Genomic DNA, 14,159 nt, shown 5'->3' with positions numbered 1-14,159 from the left:
AAAACTAAGCTGCAGCGCTCAGAGCCGCGTCTGCGAACTGAGATCACTCAGCATCCGTACAAAGGCAGAGACGCGGACGTCTGAACGCATGCACAGCGCCGCTCACGCTCACATCGTGACAACACCAGCACTGTCTGTGGGTCTGAGCGTCTCCCTCTCCTGATTGTGTAATATAGATCCCCCCCCCCCTCTCCCTGCCTCTCTTCCTGCAAAGCGACCAAACCCGCATCCGTGAGCGCAAGGGAGAGAAAGGAGCAGAGGAAGAAGAAGAGGAGGAGGAGGAGAAAATCAGAGGGGGGGCATTGCAACGTTCATCCGAGCTCATTTTTTTTCTTTCTTCCCAATACATGGCGCAAGGGCTACTACACAAACGGGACCGTCCTGGGTGTGATCCTGCCACGGTGAATTTGGATACCCGAGCAGCAGCAGCAGCAGCATCAGCGGCGGCGGCAGCATCAGCAGCACTGTCCTCCTCCTCCTCCATCAGCATCCCCGGCTGCGGCGGCGCCCACACCGACTCCCAGTCCTCCTCCTTCTTCTGCCGGCTCTATGTCGAGTGATGGTCAGCTTGCCTTGCTGGATGCTCCCCGCTCTCTCCGGATCGTCGACGACCGAGCCTCCTCTGACCGCAGACCCCCATTTTCGGTGGAAACCTGCCCAGAGCTATAAGGCTCCATATGGAAACTGGAGATCAAAATTTTAGGAAAAAGGAAAATCTGAGCGGTTAATTTTATTTATTTTTATTTATTTATTACCTCATTCTTATTGTTTCTTATGTTTTAGGTGACATCTGTTTTTCTGGCCTGATAATGAATGAATTTAATGGTTGAGTCTTGATTCCCTCATCCCACCTTGTTGATTTGTGAAAAGATTTTGGTGTTACAAAACATCCAGGGAAGAGATTTTATTTCCACGCAGGACTTGAATCGACTCATTTTGTTAACTCTCTTCTGTTAAAATGAGAGAATTGGCTTCCGTCATTCGTTTATGACCCTCAACTGACTAATAAGCCCCCACCTAGAATATAAAATATTCTTAACAATTATTGCCTACTAATATTCCTCCTTAGACCAGCTTTGGCTCTAGATCTGGGTTCTGACAGTAAACGCAGCATTCTAGCCTTTGACTAAAGTAATATTGAACTGTTGTACTGTAAGCCTGCCATTTCCCTCATCATCTCTCTGCTCCATCTGAGCTCATGTAAATTCAGCTCTAGCCTTTGATAAACAGGTTGTCCTCTTTTTTCTCCGGGCCTGCAGAGAGCAAACCATCTCTTTTGTTTCTCTCGTCTTCATTCAGCCTCTCCAGGCTTTAACTGATCTGCGATAGCTCAGTGTTTTTACCCACATTCGCAGCTTTTCTCTCTGCGAGCGGCTGTAGCGTGGGCTACCTCTGCAGCTACAGGCCATCAGCTGTATCCCTTTTTTATTTTTCTGCTTCTTCTTTTTTTGTCACTGGAAAGGTGAAAGCTACCAAAGAGGAAAGACATTTCCTTCTCTTCCTCTCCCTTTTCCCCAAATAAAGCAACAATTGAGTTGGATTTTTTTTCTCTTTTTGAGGTCCTCACCCAAACGCAACCATAAGGTTCCTACCGCATCCTCCTCCTCCTTCCTCCCTCTCCTTCCGCTCGAGTCTAACCCGTTTTTTCGGTTTGGTTTGGTCCCGCAAATTTTCAAATATTTACTTCCTGTACATCAAGAGGAAAGGGGGTCCCCCTTTCATGGAATGCGGAAACATGGGTCTGTTCGACCGCGGAGTCCAGATGCTGCTGACCACGGTGGGCGCCTTCGCGGCCTTCAGCCTCATGACCATCGCGGTCGGCACGGACTACTGGCTGTACTCCCGAGGCGTCTGCAGGACCAAGTCCATGAGCGAGAACGAGACCAGCAAGAAGAACGAGGAGGTGATGACCCACTCGGGCCTGTGGAGGACGTGCTGCTTGGAAGGTAAGAGAGTCCATCTCTTTGCCGCTTTGGTGTTAAAACCTTTCCTCCCTGAAGCTTGCAGGCTGTCCGCGTTTCCTCTTTCATGCAACTGGTAGTTAAGGATGCATTCAAACTTCTGCAGTGTTTCAGTCTGTATGAATATTGACCCAAACAGCAGCAGTTCACCTGGATGTGAAGTTCATTTTGAGGTGAAATGGGAATATTTATCTGCATCGCAATCACTGGTCAAAAAACACACTTTCTAATGAAACACACGGAGGAGGATAATAGGATACTGATGATAAACTAACCAGGAAGATGAAAGAAATTACACAAATCTTTGTGATTTTTGTCTTGAAACAATAAAACAATGAAACAATCCACCTAAAAAAAACCTTTTGACCTCAGTTTGATCACTCGGAGAATTGTTTATCTGTAAGAATACAGAAAAATGCTCAATTCAGCCAAATTGTGTTTCTAGTTATTTTTACCATGGAGTATTTGAATATTTCTGTCTTTTATGCTATAGAGCCGTTTAACATGTATTGGTGCTTCTAAAGTTGTGTTTGAATTGTTACAGGCTTATCAAACTAGTGAGAAAGAACTGTTGCACATCGATCCTTAGGAAGTTAGCTCTCTGTAAAAGTGTAAGAGCTTAAAATCTCCCAGAGATTATTGAAAGAAAATTGAATTGCATAAACAAAAACTGCAAGTTATGAATACAATGATGTGGAAAACAATGAAAAATAAGAAAAATATTCCGGATTAGTAGAAGTTATTTTAGTAGAAGTGGAAAAAAAAGTCAGTGGTTGGATGATTGAAGCGATCTGAAATAGTTTATTTAGTCAGTTTAAATGATGAAAGAGGATGAGATGTTAGGCCCGTGGTTTAAGGAAAGCTGCAGGTCACCTACACCTCTGGAGCTGTCGTCCGACAGGCTTGGCAGTTTGACGGCGTTCAGAGCTAAAAGTTGTATCAGGGTAGCAGCGCGGTGCTGTTCTGCCGGCCGTTTGAAGCTGACCTGTCCGACAACCACGATGACAGCAGCACCAGCTGTCCTGTGATCTTTGTCCTGTCTTGACGGTGGACTTTCAGAGATGCCTCGCCTCCTGAGCTCAGATTTCTGGATGACCTCCAGGGACCAACCACCCTGTCAGATGGAGGAGACATGTTTCCTGTCATGGCTCTGGGGGATGGAGGTGTGGGAGGAGACTAGGTTGACCTTGTGAGCCTGAAGAGTTTCTGGTCTAAAAGGCTCCAATTTCTCAGTTTATGCTGCCAAGGATTGTTTTTGTTTGAACGCATTTGTGGAGACCACAAGCTGCTGTGAATATTGGAGATTATGGATGTTTTTCCACGCAGGAAGTTAGTAGACCCAGCGAGGTTGTGTTCTTCCTACATCAACTGGTAAAAAAAGCTAAAAGATAGGATAATAATGATAATAATAATTGAACTTTATTGATCTCACAATGGAGAAATTCACTTCTGTATTTTAACCCATCCCCTTGGGGAGCAGTGGGCTGCCACTGTGCAGCGCCTGGGGAGCAATTGGGGGTTAAGGGTCTTGCTCAGGGACCCAGAGTGGCGGTCTGTGGGAGTCGAACTTAGAACTTCTGGGACCCAAGCTCAATGCTCTAACCACTAGGCCACCACTCCCCACCACAGAAGATAAGATAAGATAAGAAAAGAAGACTCTATTGTCCAGTGGTTTAAAGTTGATCGGGCGTTCGCAGGCCAGCACCGATTTTCTTTTCTTTTTTTTTTTTTTAGATCTGCCCTGCCAGTTCTGAACAACCGCAGTAAAATGTTACATTGATCATAAAAGTAAAAACACGTTGCAGATTCTTTGATTAGCAGTTTTGAATCCAACATGAAGGTATGACAGGTTTATTCCCGTTTATGCCTTGAAGCCTATGTCCCAAGAACATTCAGTAAACCTTTCTCAGCAAAAGAACCAATCAGGGGAAATTTGCTCACTGACAGACTGAGCGGTGCAATGCTACGACTTTAAATAGTAATAATTTAGGTGTGATAAATAAATGTGATGTCTTTAGTCTTTAAAGGGCAACTAGAATGTCCTGACTTTTGAAAAATTACAAAATTAAGAGTTCTTTCCAGCCTGTTTCAGCAACTGACTGATCAGAATGGTTTATTCTTCACAGACAGATACCTTAAATGCACTTTTATTAACAGTTGAAACACAATAAAATTAATTAAGCACCAAGTTCGGCTCCCAGAAGGAATGATCCAGTTTGAAGCTACAAAACTTACGGTTTAGTAGCTGCAATTGTGAAGAAACATTGCAAACAATGGGTTAAATGAAAATTGACAGATTAAAGGCTATGCAGATATAAACATTGTGATATATTAGTGATCTACATGCAGTTCGTACAGTTCAGGAAGACTAAACTGTACAGAAAATATAAAGTTTCTCGTGTTATACCAAAGTGAACTGTGGAATAATCAGTGATTGTAAAAGAAAGGTTCTACACTATCTTCTCTACTTCAAGCTTGTCTGGTGTGCTTTTACTTTTCATATAGTGTTCAAATAGTGTTTTATGGCCCAAGTTTGATTAATTTAGCTGTTTTATGATTCTTTTTTGGCATTTTATGACGCAATATTGTACATAACACTAAAAACTTCAGTATCGTATGCAGAGGAAGGAGGAAGCTGATAAAACACGAGAACAAATATTTTCTTTACCATAACTAACCTTTACTATTATAGAGACAGTAAGATAACTAAATATATGCTTTAGACTATTATTTAGTGTGTTGAGTGTTGTACATTTACTGCATATAGGTACTGTGACAGGACTAGTGGTCTGTAGTACCGTACACCACAAAGAATAGAGTTTTATTCAGTCCCTATTTTCTGTAGATAATAGTTGTCATTACTGAGCAACAGATTGATAAATGACCATTTTACATCATCGTTGTCAGCTTCAGATGTAAATAACTGACACGTGTCAAAATAATGCAGTGATTGTGATTGTTTGCCTAATGTTCTCCATATTTTTACTCATTTGTCACTCATCACAGGGATGAATGTGGTATTAATTTGGCACTTTTTACAATTTAACAAAGTTTTCTCTTTTCCAGAGTAAAATGATTATCTAAAAAAAAAAAATTGGAATTTGTTGAGGATTTTTGTTAATTTCAACTCGGCCAAAATAATATGCACGATGAATCAATCAATCAATCAATCAATCAATCAATCAATCAATCAAAAGTGTACACAGTTCATTAAATGCCTCTTGGCAAGTCCTAGAGGACCTCCCCTTCATTATTCCATCCGATTTGTGCACCAGCACCACTTGTAGCAAAACATCCCAGAGCATTACGCTGCCACCACCATGCTTGACAACTAGTGCTGTTCTCTTAGCTTTTAAAGCCTAACCTAGACTCCTGCAAAAGTACCCCAACCAACCACTTAATTGTGGAAAGATTACTGTAATATTTGCCCCATCTGGCCATAAAGCTTTTCTCCAGAAGGCGTTTGGCTTCAGTTTCCTTTCACCTGAAGGGGACAGATTGGATCTTCTTCAACAGTTGCAGATCTAAGTAAATTACTTTCTCAGCTTGAACCGACGATCTTGGAATCTGCAGTAACTTATAAATGGCTCCTAAAGACCGTATCCCTTCAGAAGATTTAATTCTCCTCACATCTTCATCGAGTTCATTTAACTTTCTAGTCTTGGTCAGTCGAATAACCACCGTCAGACAAGTCATTTTTACTCTCTAAAGAGAAACAACTTTCTCCAGTCAGTCATGAGCTCTAGGCCTTCGTCTTATCAAGTTAAGTTATTTTAAAGCATGCAGCACCATTCATCAAATATTTATGAAATACATATATTTGAGCCTGTGTTGATCAAAGAAAACCCATGGTACATTCAATATTGTCCAACGAGTTTTATTTGAGCCTGGGAAACAAAATCCTTAAAAGATCACGGCCAAGGTGAGTCTCTAAATGTTTGCACAATCAAATGTTGCCTGGGCTGGATGCCTCTTTACATGAAGGTTTACCGGCAGCAGCAAAGCTTCGTTAGCAGCTCAGGTTTATATCTGATCTCTGTGTTTACACCTCAACTGTTCCCGAGAAGCTCCTCAGGTACCAGCAGCACAACACTGTACTTTCACTTTGCATGAGACGTGAGACAGTGCAGCCATTCCAGTGGTCCTTGCAGGATTAATCACAGCTGGAGTGTAATTGTGGCAGTGACCTGCCTTTATCCAGGCCAAGTCGTTATTTAACCGGCAAACAAAGCAGGCCAGAGTCAGGATGGCATCCAAACACTTCACACTTTAAGCTCGCCGTGTAACTGGGCGCTGCTTTTCTATCAGCACAATGAACCTCTTCGTTTGAGCCGAGCGTGCATCTAGGCGGGAAATAAACCCGGATTCGTCTTCTGTGATTCACGGATGATCTTCGGCCCTGAAGGAGGAATGAGAGTGGAAAATCAGGGGCACTGCATTCACTTACCGGGGTCAGATTCATTTAAATTCTAATCCAAATGACTTCCTGTGCAGGAAATTGGATCTTAAAAGGCAAGTACCCCTGATTAGAGGAGGTTTAAGCTCTTTATGTAAGAGAAAATGCACAGAAACAGCTGGAAAACGCGTTGATAGGCAGGCGACTTGCTGCAAACTCTGCTGCGATTCAGTCAAATCGGGTTAAACATTTCAGATGGTAATTAGGCTTCAGTTTGGAGCTGACTGCCAGGCTGACTAGTATTCATCTTCCCTCTGGCTCTTCTTCAATTATGTTTTAATGGTAATCAGGCAGCGACTGGGACATGCAGATGCTTGAAGCTGTTCATTGGTCTTTATCACAGAGGTGAACAGCATTTCGTGTCAAAACCGGCCCATACACGTCTGTAGAGTAAACCCAGGCGAGTTTTATTACCAGCCACCAGAAAGGAGAAAACTGGGAACACAACAACCTGTGCTCCACTCACCTCGTGAAATAAAAGCAGAAATCTCCTTTATATGTTAACCATACGTTTTCATATTTGATCATAAACCATACTAGTTTAAATACAATGCTGCCGTCAAATTGTTTCCTGTGTCCCCATGAAAACATTTTCAATAACACACGTTACGTGGATCTAAACGGGAGGAAATCAAGGCAATATTGGTTGAACTTGAAGTCTTGTCATGTCTTTGAAGTGAATGTCTTGCTTTTGATGCGCTCCCGTATCGAATACTGCGTAAATTATTAATGTCTAGGGTGTGGAATTCACTGTGTCCTGTTATAGCAGGATGGGGTATGTTATTTTTTCTCATATCTAGATTCATCTTGTTTTTATTCATTTATTTATTTATGTATTCTTTTTCATATTTAACGATCATGCATGCCATCACTTTCAATTTTAGTTTCAGGCATCCATAATGCTGTGGTGAGCAATGCATCTACACAGCTCGGTGTAAGATTAAGTACTGTTATTACTGGGTCGCTACTGCAACAGTCTAGCTGCAGTTAGATCTGTAATTTAGCAGCCATGCACCTCTGTGGTATTGATACTGTTTGTGAGCCTGGACTGGATTATGTGGAGATCAAACTGCTGATGCAGCAAATCATGCAGCAGTGCATGGCAATATTTTCCTATGGCATCATGTCTTCCTATGCCGCTGAAATGATCTGTCTAATTTCATCAGTTCAGTCACTTAATTATTATTCTACTCCAAATTAGATCAAGAACAAGGGTAAGATTTCAGAACCATGTTTTGACGGATAAAAACACTACTGTGGTACCAAAAAGTGGTTCTATCTCAGCAAGAACCAGTTTTTGTCAGCAGATGGGAGCAGCTGATAGAAAGCAACAATTGATTAAAATGTTTAAAACACTAGATCTGATTTAGCTTTTTATCAGCAGGATTTAATTTCAGGTAAAGTGAATAAAAAAACAGAGCTTTAATGAGGTTAAAAAGTCAACTTTTTTATGCGTATGTTGAAGTATCGTATTAAAAAAGGTGGATGGAAAAAACAAAAGTCAAATCAAATTATTAAATTTTGTTAAAAAAATTACGCTCGCTTGAGGTTTTTTGACTTTTTCTAAATACAGTAAATGCGCTTAAGAGGAGATGGAAACACATTTGTTGAATAAGTAGTGAACATTTACCTCACATGACTGATCCGCTGTTTCTGCTGCCGCTGTCTTCCTGAATGTTCCCATAAAGCTCCAAAACAGGCTAGAAGCAACAACAGGTACGTTTGGACTGACCAATAGACCCAAGCATCTCTTGATCTCATCCGTGAAAAAAAATAGCAACACATTCATTAAAGCTTTGCTATGTACTAGTTAGCCACCAATACTTGCTGTTTATTACAGCGTAACGTCATCATATTATGACATTACGCTCCACATCTCCTGGTTAATTTGCTACATACCAGTAGATTTAAACACATTTGATTCACATTTTCTTTTTTGCGACATTTCAAAAGTTTTCTCAAAATTCATATGAGCATCGAATGGAAACACGGCTATTGTTTAATCTGTGTCATAGTAAATATGTCCACAACTGCAGCTGTGTCTATAAATGTTGTTTTTGACTTCATTTGCAAACACCGTGGATTGCTTAACATCACTAGGCGGTGATTATGAAAATGTTTTGAAGCCATCTGTGGAGCTCCAGCGTGCAGCTGTGCTCATCCTAATCAAAGACCAGAGATGTCGGTCAGGTTTGTGAAGCGCTATCAGAAAACAGTGTTTAGAAATCAAGTGGGTGAGTTTAAGACACCTTTTTTTTTTTTTTACCAGAATAAAATCACAGTTAAAGCGATCTGTGTAATCAAACTGTGTCTTTGTTCTGGGATCCTGTGCAGAAATGCAGAAGCCAAGAGAAAGACCAAAGTTCACTGGAAGATATGTTTTCAGTGCAAGATGGTGTGGCCCCATGCTGATGCTCTGGTTGTGGAGAACCAACACCGCCGTGTTTTTTATAAATCCAGGTGTAGAGCCAGCTCTAGAACCTGACTGGGTAAACCTGTAATTGACTGAGGTGAAGCACTAATTAGGCAACACGTTAAAGTGAGCGCTTCTAAGCTTTTCTTCAACTTAGAAGTCACTTTTCAGATCTTTCTCAGAACTTACCAGGAATGGTCTTGGATTTTCAGAGAACATCCTGGGTGCTTTCTTGAATATACTGGTTACGTTCCAAAACCTATAAATGCTTTACAGAAACTTACTCAGTGCTTTCTAACAAAGTATTCTCCAAGAACTTTCTCAGTCCTTACTGGATACTTTCCAAGGACTTATTGGTCACTTCATTGTAAGGTACTTGGTCCCCTGCTGAAACTCAGTGGGTAGTTGGCAGAAATTATCGTTGGTTTCCTGGAACTTATTAGGTATTTTTTTAGGGCTGGACTGTTTTACAAAGTGACAGGTAACCCGGTATCTTCTTGGAAGGTATATGATATTAGGGCTGGACTATTGATAAAAGCATACTGATAAAATAGAAATCACCTTGATCTATAATTATCAACAAATAAACAAATTGATTTAAAAAAATATTAAGCAGGTCTGGAGTATAACCAGAAAATAGAAGAAAAATAACCTTGTATTTAGTTCTGGAGCAATCACAAGTTCATAATGAAGTCAAAGAGACAAAACTAAGGAAGTAAGACAATCACAGTTGACTACTCACCAATCCGGTTTGTGTTTTTTTTATTGACATGAATGAACATTTGTTTTATTAATATCAGTTTTATGTCGGCAAGCTAAAAGGAATCAGTTATGCAGCTGCTTTAAAGGTCCGGAGAGGCACACAGGCATAAATTGCTCTCTGGGGAGGGACCTCTTGTCCTCGGATTCCTGGGATTTGATTGGTTGCAACGGTGTCAGATGATTTGCATTGTAGCCATTAGAGGGACCCTTTTAACTGGAACAATGACATAACTACACTCTACATCACTGCTCAATTACTGATACTGTCATCCTACAAGCTGCATTGATTAGTAATAATAGTTTCATTATTAGGTTTCTAATGCAAACAACTCATTAAACTTGATCTCTGAGTTTAAGATTGTTCATTAATTTACTAATTGAATCCGACTATGGTTATAGAGGATGTGGCTAGGCCTTTTTCCATGTCTTAAACAATCACTCTAGTTGTGAAACTGCAAATTCACGCTTAATACACCTTCTGATTTAAATCTGTGTAGGTATTCACAGCGCATGCAATGCACATAAAGACTCCTGCTGCCATGCTGCCATGTTGGTAGAGGAGCAGGTCTGAATGCAGTGTTGGTGCAGAAAGAGAGATTCAGCTGGCGAGGCATGTGTGGGGCCCACAGTAAACATGTGTGTTTCTGATGAATTGGCCCCCGGAGGCCGTTGCTCTTCCGTACTATATGAGATGCCTGTAAAAGGCACCAACAGCCCCCCCCATACTCCCCTACCCCATGCCAGGTGTGTGCTGCACCGCTAAGCGGAGGCATTCGTCTTCATTATGGCCCCGCCCTCGGGCTCAGCAGCGAGCACGGAGGCTTTGGAGAGAAATGTTGGATGTCATGATGAAGGAGGGCCACCACGGTTACTGATGTTTTATGGTTTTTAATTTTTAATGAGGAAAACCTCCCAAACAGCCTATTGTGCTCACCATGTCCAAATTACAAACACCTTGCAGTGCCGTGCATATGAAAAAGAAATGAAGAAATGCTCATCTTTTCTCAATTTTTGACCCGTCTATGATTCCCACACATCTTTTATCTCAACTATTTTGGACTTTTCCAGCGTCAAAACATCAGAGTTTTCAGTCTTTTTTTTTAAATACAAAGGTTCCCTTATTTCAGCGATAGATAGATAGATAGATAGATAGATAGATAGATAGATAGATAGATAGATAGATAGATAGATAGATACTTTATGTAGAAGCTTGTGGGCGCAGCAATGTAATGCACATTCATGCATCAGAAAATACAAGTGGGAGTACACTGTGTGCATGCTTGAATGGTGGGAGAGGCCGGATGCTATGAAAGCTGAGCAGAGCGGGAGGATTAGTCTCATAGTCCAATCAGATAAGGATTACCCAGCTTGAGCTTACCCACCCAGGCTAATGTCCCATCCCTAAAGTGGCATTACACCGTATTATGACACCAATTCACCAAACATCCAGATTATGGGTAAAAGTTAGGGCTAGAGCAAAAAGAAAACCAGTCGAAGGCCACTTGTTGCGGCTGAAAGTGAGCCTAGTCTCCAGACTGCCTCTCCGTTCATCTGATAACAGCCTGTGTAAAGTGACTGAGCTCCATTACGCTGCACTGTCACTCCACCCTGCAGCCGGCGATGGATGGTATTCATTTTGCCCTCGCCCGCCTCCACCAGAGCACCACTGTGAATGCACACTGCCTCTTTCGAACATGACGGTTTATTGCTCTCCACTCTGCCCCCTCTATCGCCCACTAAAGCCAAATTACAGATCGGCCATTAGAGAATTAGGCGGAGGACAGAGACGCTGAGCATCAGGGAAGGCCTTCGGCGGCGGCCTTGCTGAAGCTCACTCCGGTGTCGGGGTGCAGCTTTGTTTTGGTTAAGTGCTTTTGAAAAACTAATAGGCGTCTCATTCCTTTTGTTTATTCTTCTTTGTCACACTAAAACATGTCAGATCATATGGTAACTTAATTAAATAGGAACCAGCTATCCAAACAAACCAAAACTTCCTTGTGTATTCACAGTTGTGTATTTGCATTCTAAACTGAGTATAACATTCATGTTTTCAGGTCACTAAAAGCAGCTGTTTCTGCCAGGGTGGTAAAATTACTTATTAGGTTTAGGAAACAATTACTTTTTGACATAGCACCAGGTTGATTTGGATAGTTTCTTTCTAAATTGGTTTAAACTAAATAATTTGAAAGCTGAACCAATTTCCTCAGACTTCATCAGACTGATGAAGTTCATCTTCTCACGAATATGTCTAGTGGTAAAGTGCCCGTCGTGTTTTATATTTGGTGTGAGATTTCTGCACAGCTGCTGGGACTAAACACGTTAAAATTAGCTAAACACTGCGAATCAAAATAAATTTTTAAAAAAGGCTCCAAAATGACTGAAGCTGATTAAAGCCAAACTCTAACCCCAGTCACAGTCAGAACGAAATAAAATAAAACCAGTTGTCCTTAAAACAATTAAAAAAATTCTGGTAGCTGGTAGCAGTCCAGCTTCTTTTTGACGCTGCAGCGCTGACAGCAGGCTGTTCTGCAGCTGTTATTAAAGCTCAACATGTGGTGAAATCAGTGCCAGAGACAATGTTCGCTGTTTGCTAACACAACACTGATACTGTTCAAAATAGCTCTTTCTTCTTCTTTTTCTCCATCATTTTTCACCATGATAACATCGTCTGGAGATTTATTAAAATAAAGGTTTTGTTGTCTCCATGTAAGCTTGATGAAATTAGGTTACAAAAAGAAACAATCTTTTTAAGACCAGTTTGGACTATTCCTGGAACATTTATCCAGACTAGGGCTGGACGATAGTGGAAAAAAGCATATCGATAAAATAGAAATCATATTGATCAATATCGATAATTATCAACAAATTCAAAACATTTAAGTGTTGCCCTGACCACTTTATGCTGTTGCTTAGCACCTTATATTTATATACAGAAAACGCAAACACTGAATTCAAACTCAACCCTTTAGTCAACCAACTTTTTTTACCAAAACTGTAAGTTTTTAAAACAGAAAAATGAACGTGTGCTCTCTGAAGTCTTTGAAAGGGGCGGAGCTTAATGATGGAGTGTTCCTGGGTCATTTGTGATTGGCTGGGAGGATGTAATGACTGTAATATTAACCTACATGGCTAGAATGCATAAAGAAGAAAAACTGTTATTCTGTTTAACTTTTTATTGACTCTTTATTTTCTAACACCGATATACCTCTATCTATCGATATATATATTGAATTATCATCCAGCCCTAATCTAGACACATATTTTATGGGCTTTGATCTTCCATATGACAGTGTGACCTTATCAGCACCTAGTGGCACAGCACAGATGTATTAGCAGTGTTATGGCTACCTTTTCTCAGGTGGATGGATGGCTGGATCATTAAATATAGAAAAAAATCAGATATTAATGTCACATCAAAGCAACGTACCTCGCCCAGATGCAGGAGAACAACCTTCATCCCAGTATGGACACACTATTCAAAATAAAGGACCACACAAATATTTCAAAGATGTCACAGAAGTAGATTTTTCACCAAATCATATTCCTGTCTTTGCATTTAGGAGCCATTTGACTTATTTTTAAATAAACCCTCGGAGACGTGAGAACAGCGTTGCCTTTTTTTGTCCATATTAATACAGCACAGATGTAACACAGTTAAAATGTCATTAGAACGTTAGAGATAAATATGGGACAATAACACAATCTACTGTTTGGTCTTTACCTACAGTATGAGCAGCAAGGAATTCTGGGTAAAACTTAAAGCAATGACTTCACTGCATTCAGGCAACGTAGCTATGAATCTCTGTGGACGTGTAACGTTATTAAAACCCAGAAAGAGCATAAAACTTAATGTAACTGTATATTTTGATGATCTTCACCACATTCTCGGCTTGTCTATTTTAGGTCTCTGTATTTTACTGATGCCGAGTTTTATCGCTAGCTAAAAGTAGCATGCGCCGTCTTTCCAGAGAGAGAACGCTGGCAGGCAATAAACTTTTATGTTTCACCATTTTGTTTAGACGTGTCAGACAAAAATTGTGTTTATATAGTTTATAAAATTATATAGTTTATAAAATTTGGCAATGCTGAACAAGGTCAGTTGTTATTAAATGTATCTGATTATTATACAACGTGAAAGGGATTCTGGGTAATCTTCAGAGTGGCGGCTTCACTGCATCGAGAGAGAGAACAATAAAAGTTACATTTCTGACCCACTTTGCTGAAGTTTTGTTAGAATTGAGGGGCCATCAGAATTTTTCCTCCTTTAAAGAAAAAGTCAGGGAACCACTGCAATAAACCGACATACCCGGGCAATTAGGACACAGTATCACATTTACAAATAATGATTACGCATTTTAATGAGCTGACAGTCAAAAATTCCTGTTTTCACACCGCAATGAAACCTAATTACAGAATTCACCGTTTTTATTATGGATTGGATCAATTTTCTTTCCAATTATCCTAAAGTTGTTGCAAGTAGTAGTACAAGTATCATTTGTCAGATGAAACTTGAAGTCAAGCGCTCATTCATCAAACTTGAGATAACAATGGAGGTTTAAAGTGCACA

The 14,159-nt window shown here is 40.6% G+C and overlaps 1 protein-coding gene across 1 annotated transcript in view; it reads left to right on the top strand.

Moving 5' to 3' along the window:
- Window positions 1–201: 201 nt before the first annotated feature.
- Window positions 202–14,159, top strand: part of cacng2a (calcium channel, voltage-dependent, gamma subunit 2a) — a 147,955-nt gene continuing 133,997 nt past the window's right edge. The window contains exon 1 of the mRNA XM_012851923.3: window positions 202–1,946. Coding sequence (XP_012707377.1) covers window positions 1,721–1,946 — 226 coding nt within the window. The 5' untranslated portion in view covers window positions 202–1,720. The remainder of the gene's footprint in view (window positions 1,947–14,159) is intronic.

This window comes from Fundulus heteroclitus, chromosome 16, assembly GCF_011125445.2.
Source record: "Fundulus heteroclitus isolate FHET01 chromosome 16, MU-UCD_Fhet_4.1, whole genome shotgun sequence".
Taxonomy (NCBI): domain Eukaryota; kingdom Metazoa; phylum Chordata; class Actinopteri; order Cyprinodontiformes; family Fundulidae; genus Fundulus; species Fundulus heteroclitus.
The sequence above is the reverse complement of the archived record's forward strand: the minus strand, read 5'-3'. Positions and strand labels throughout refer to the sequence as shown.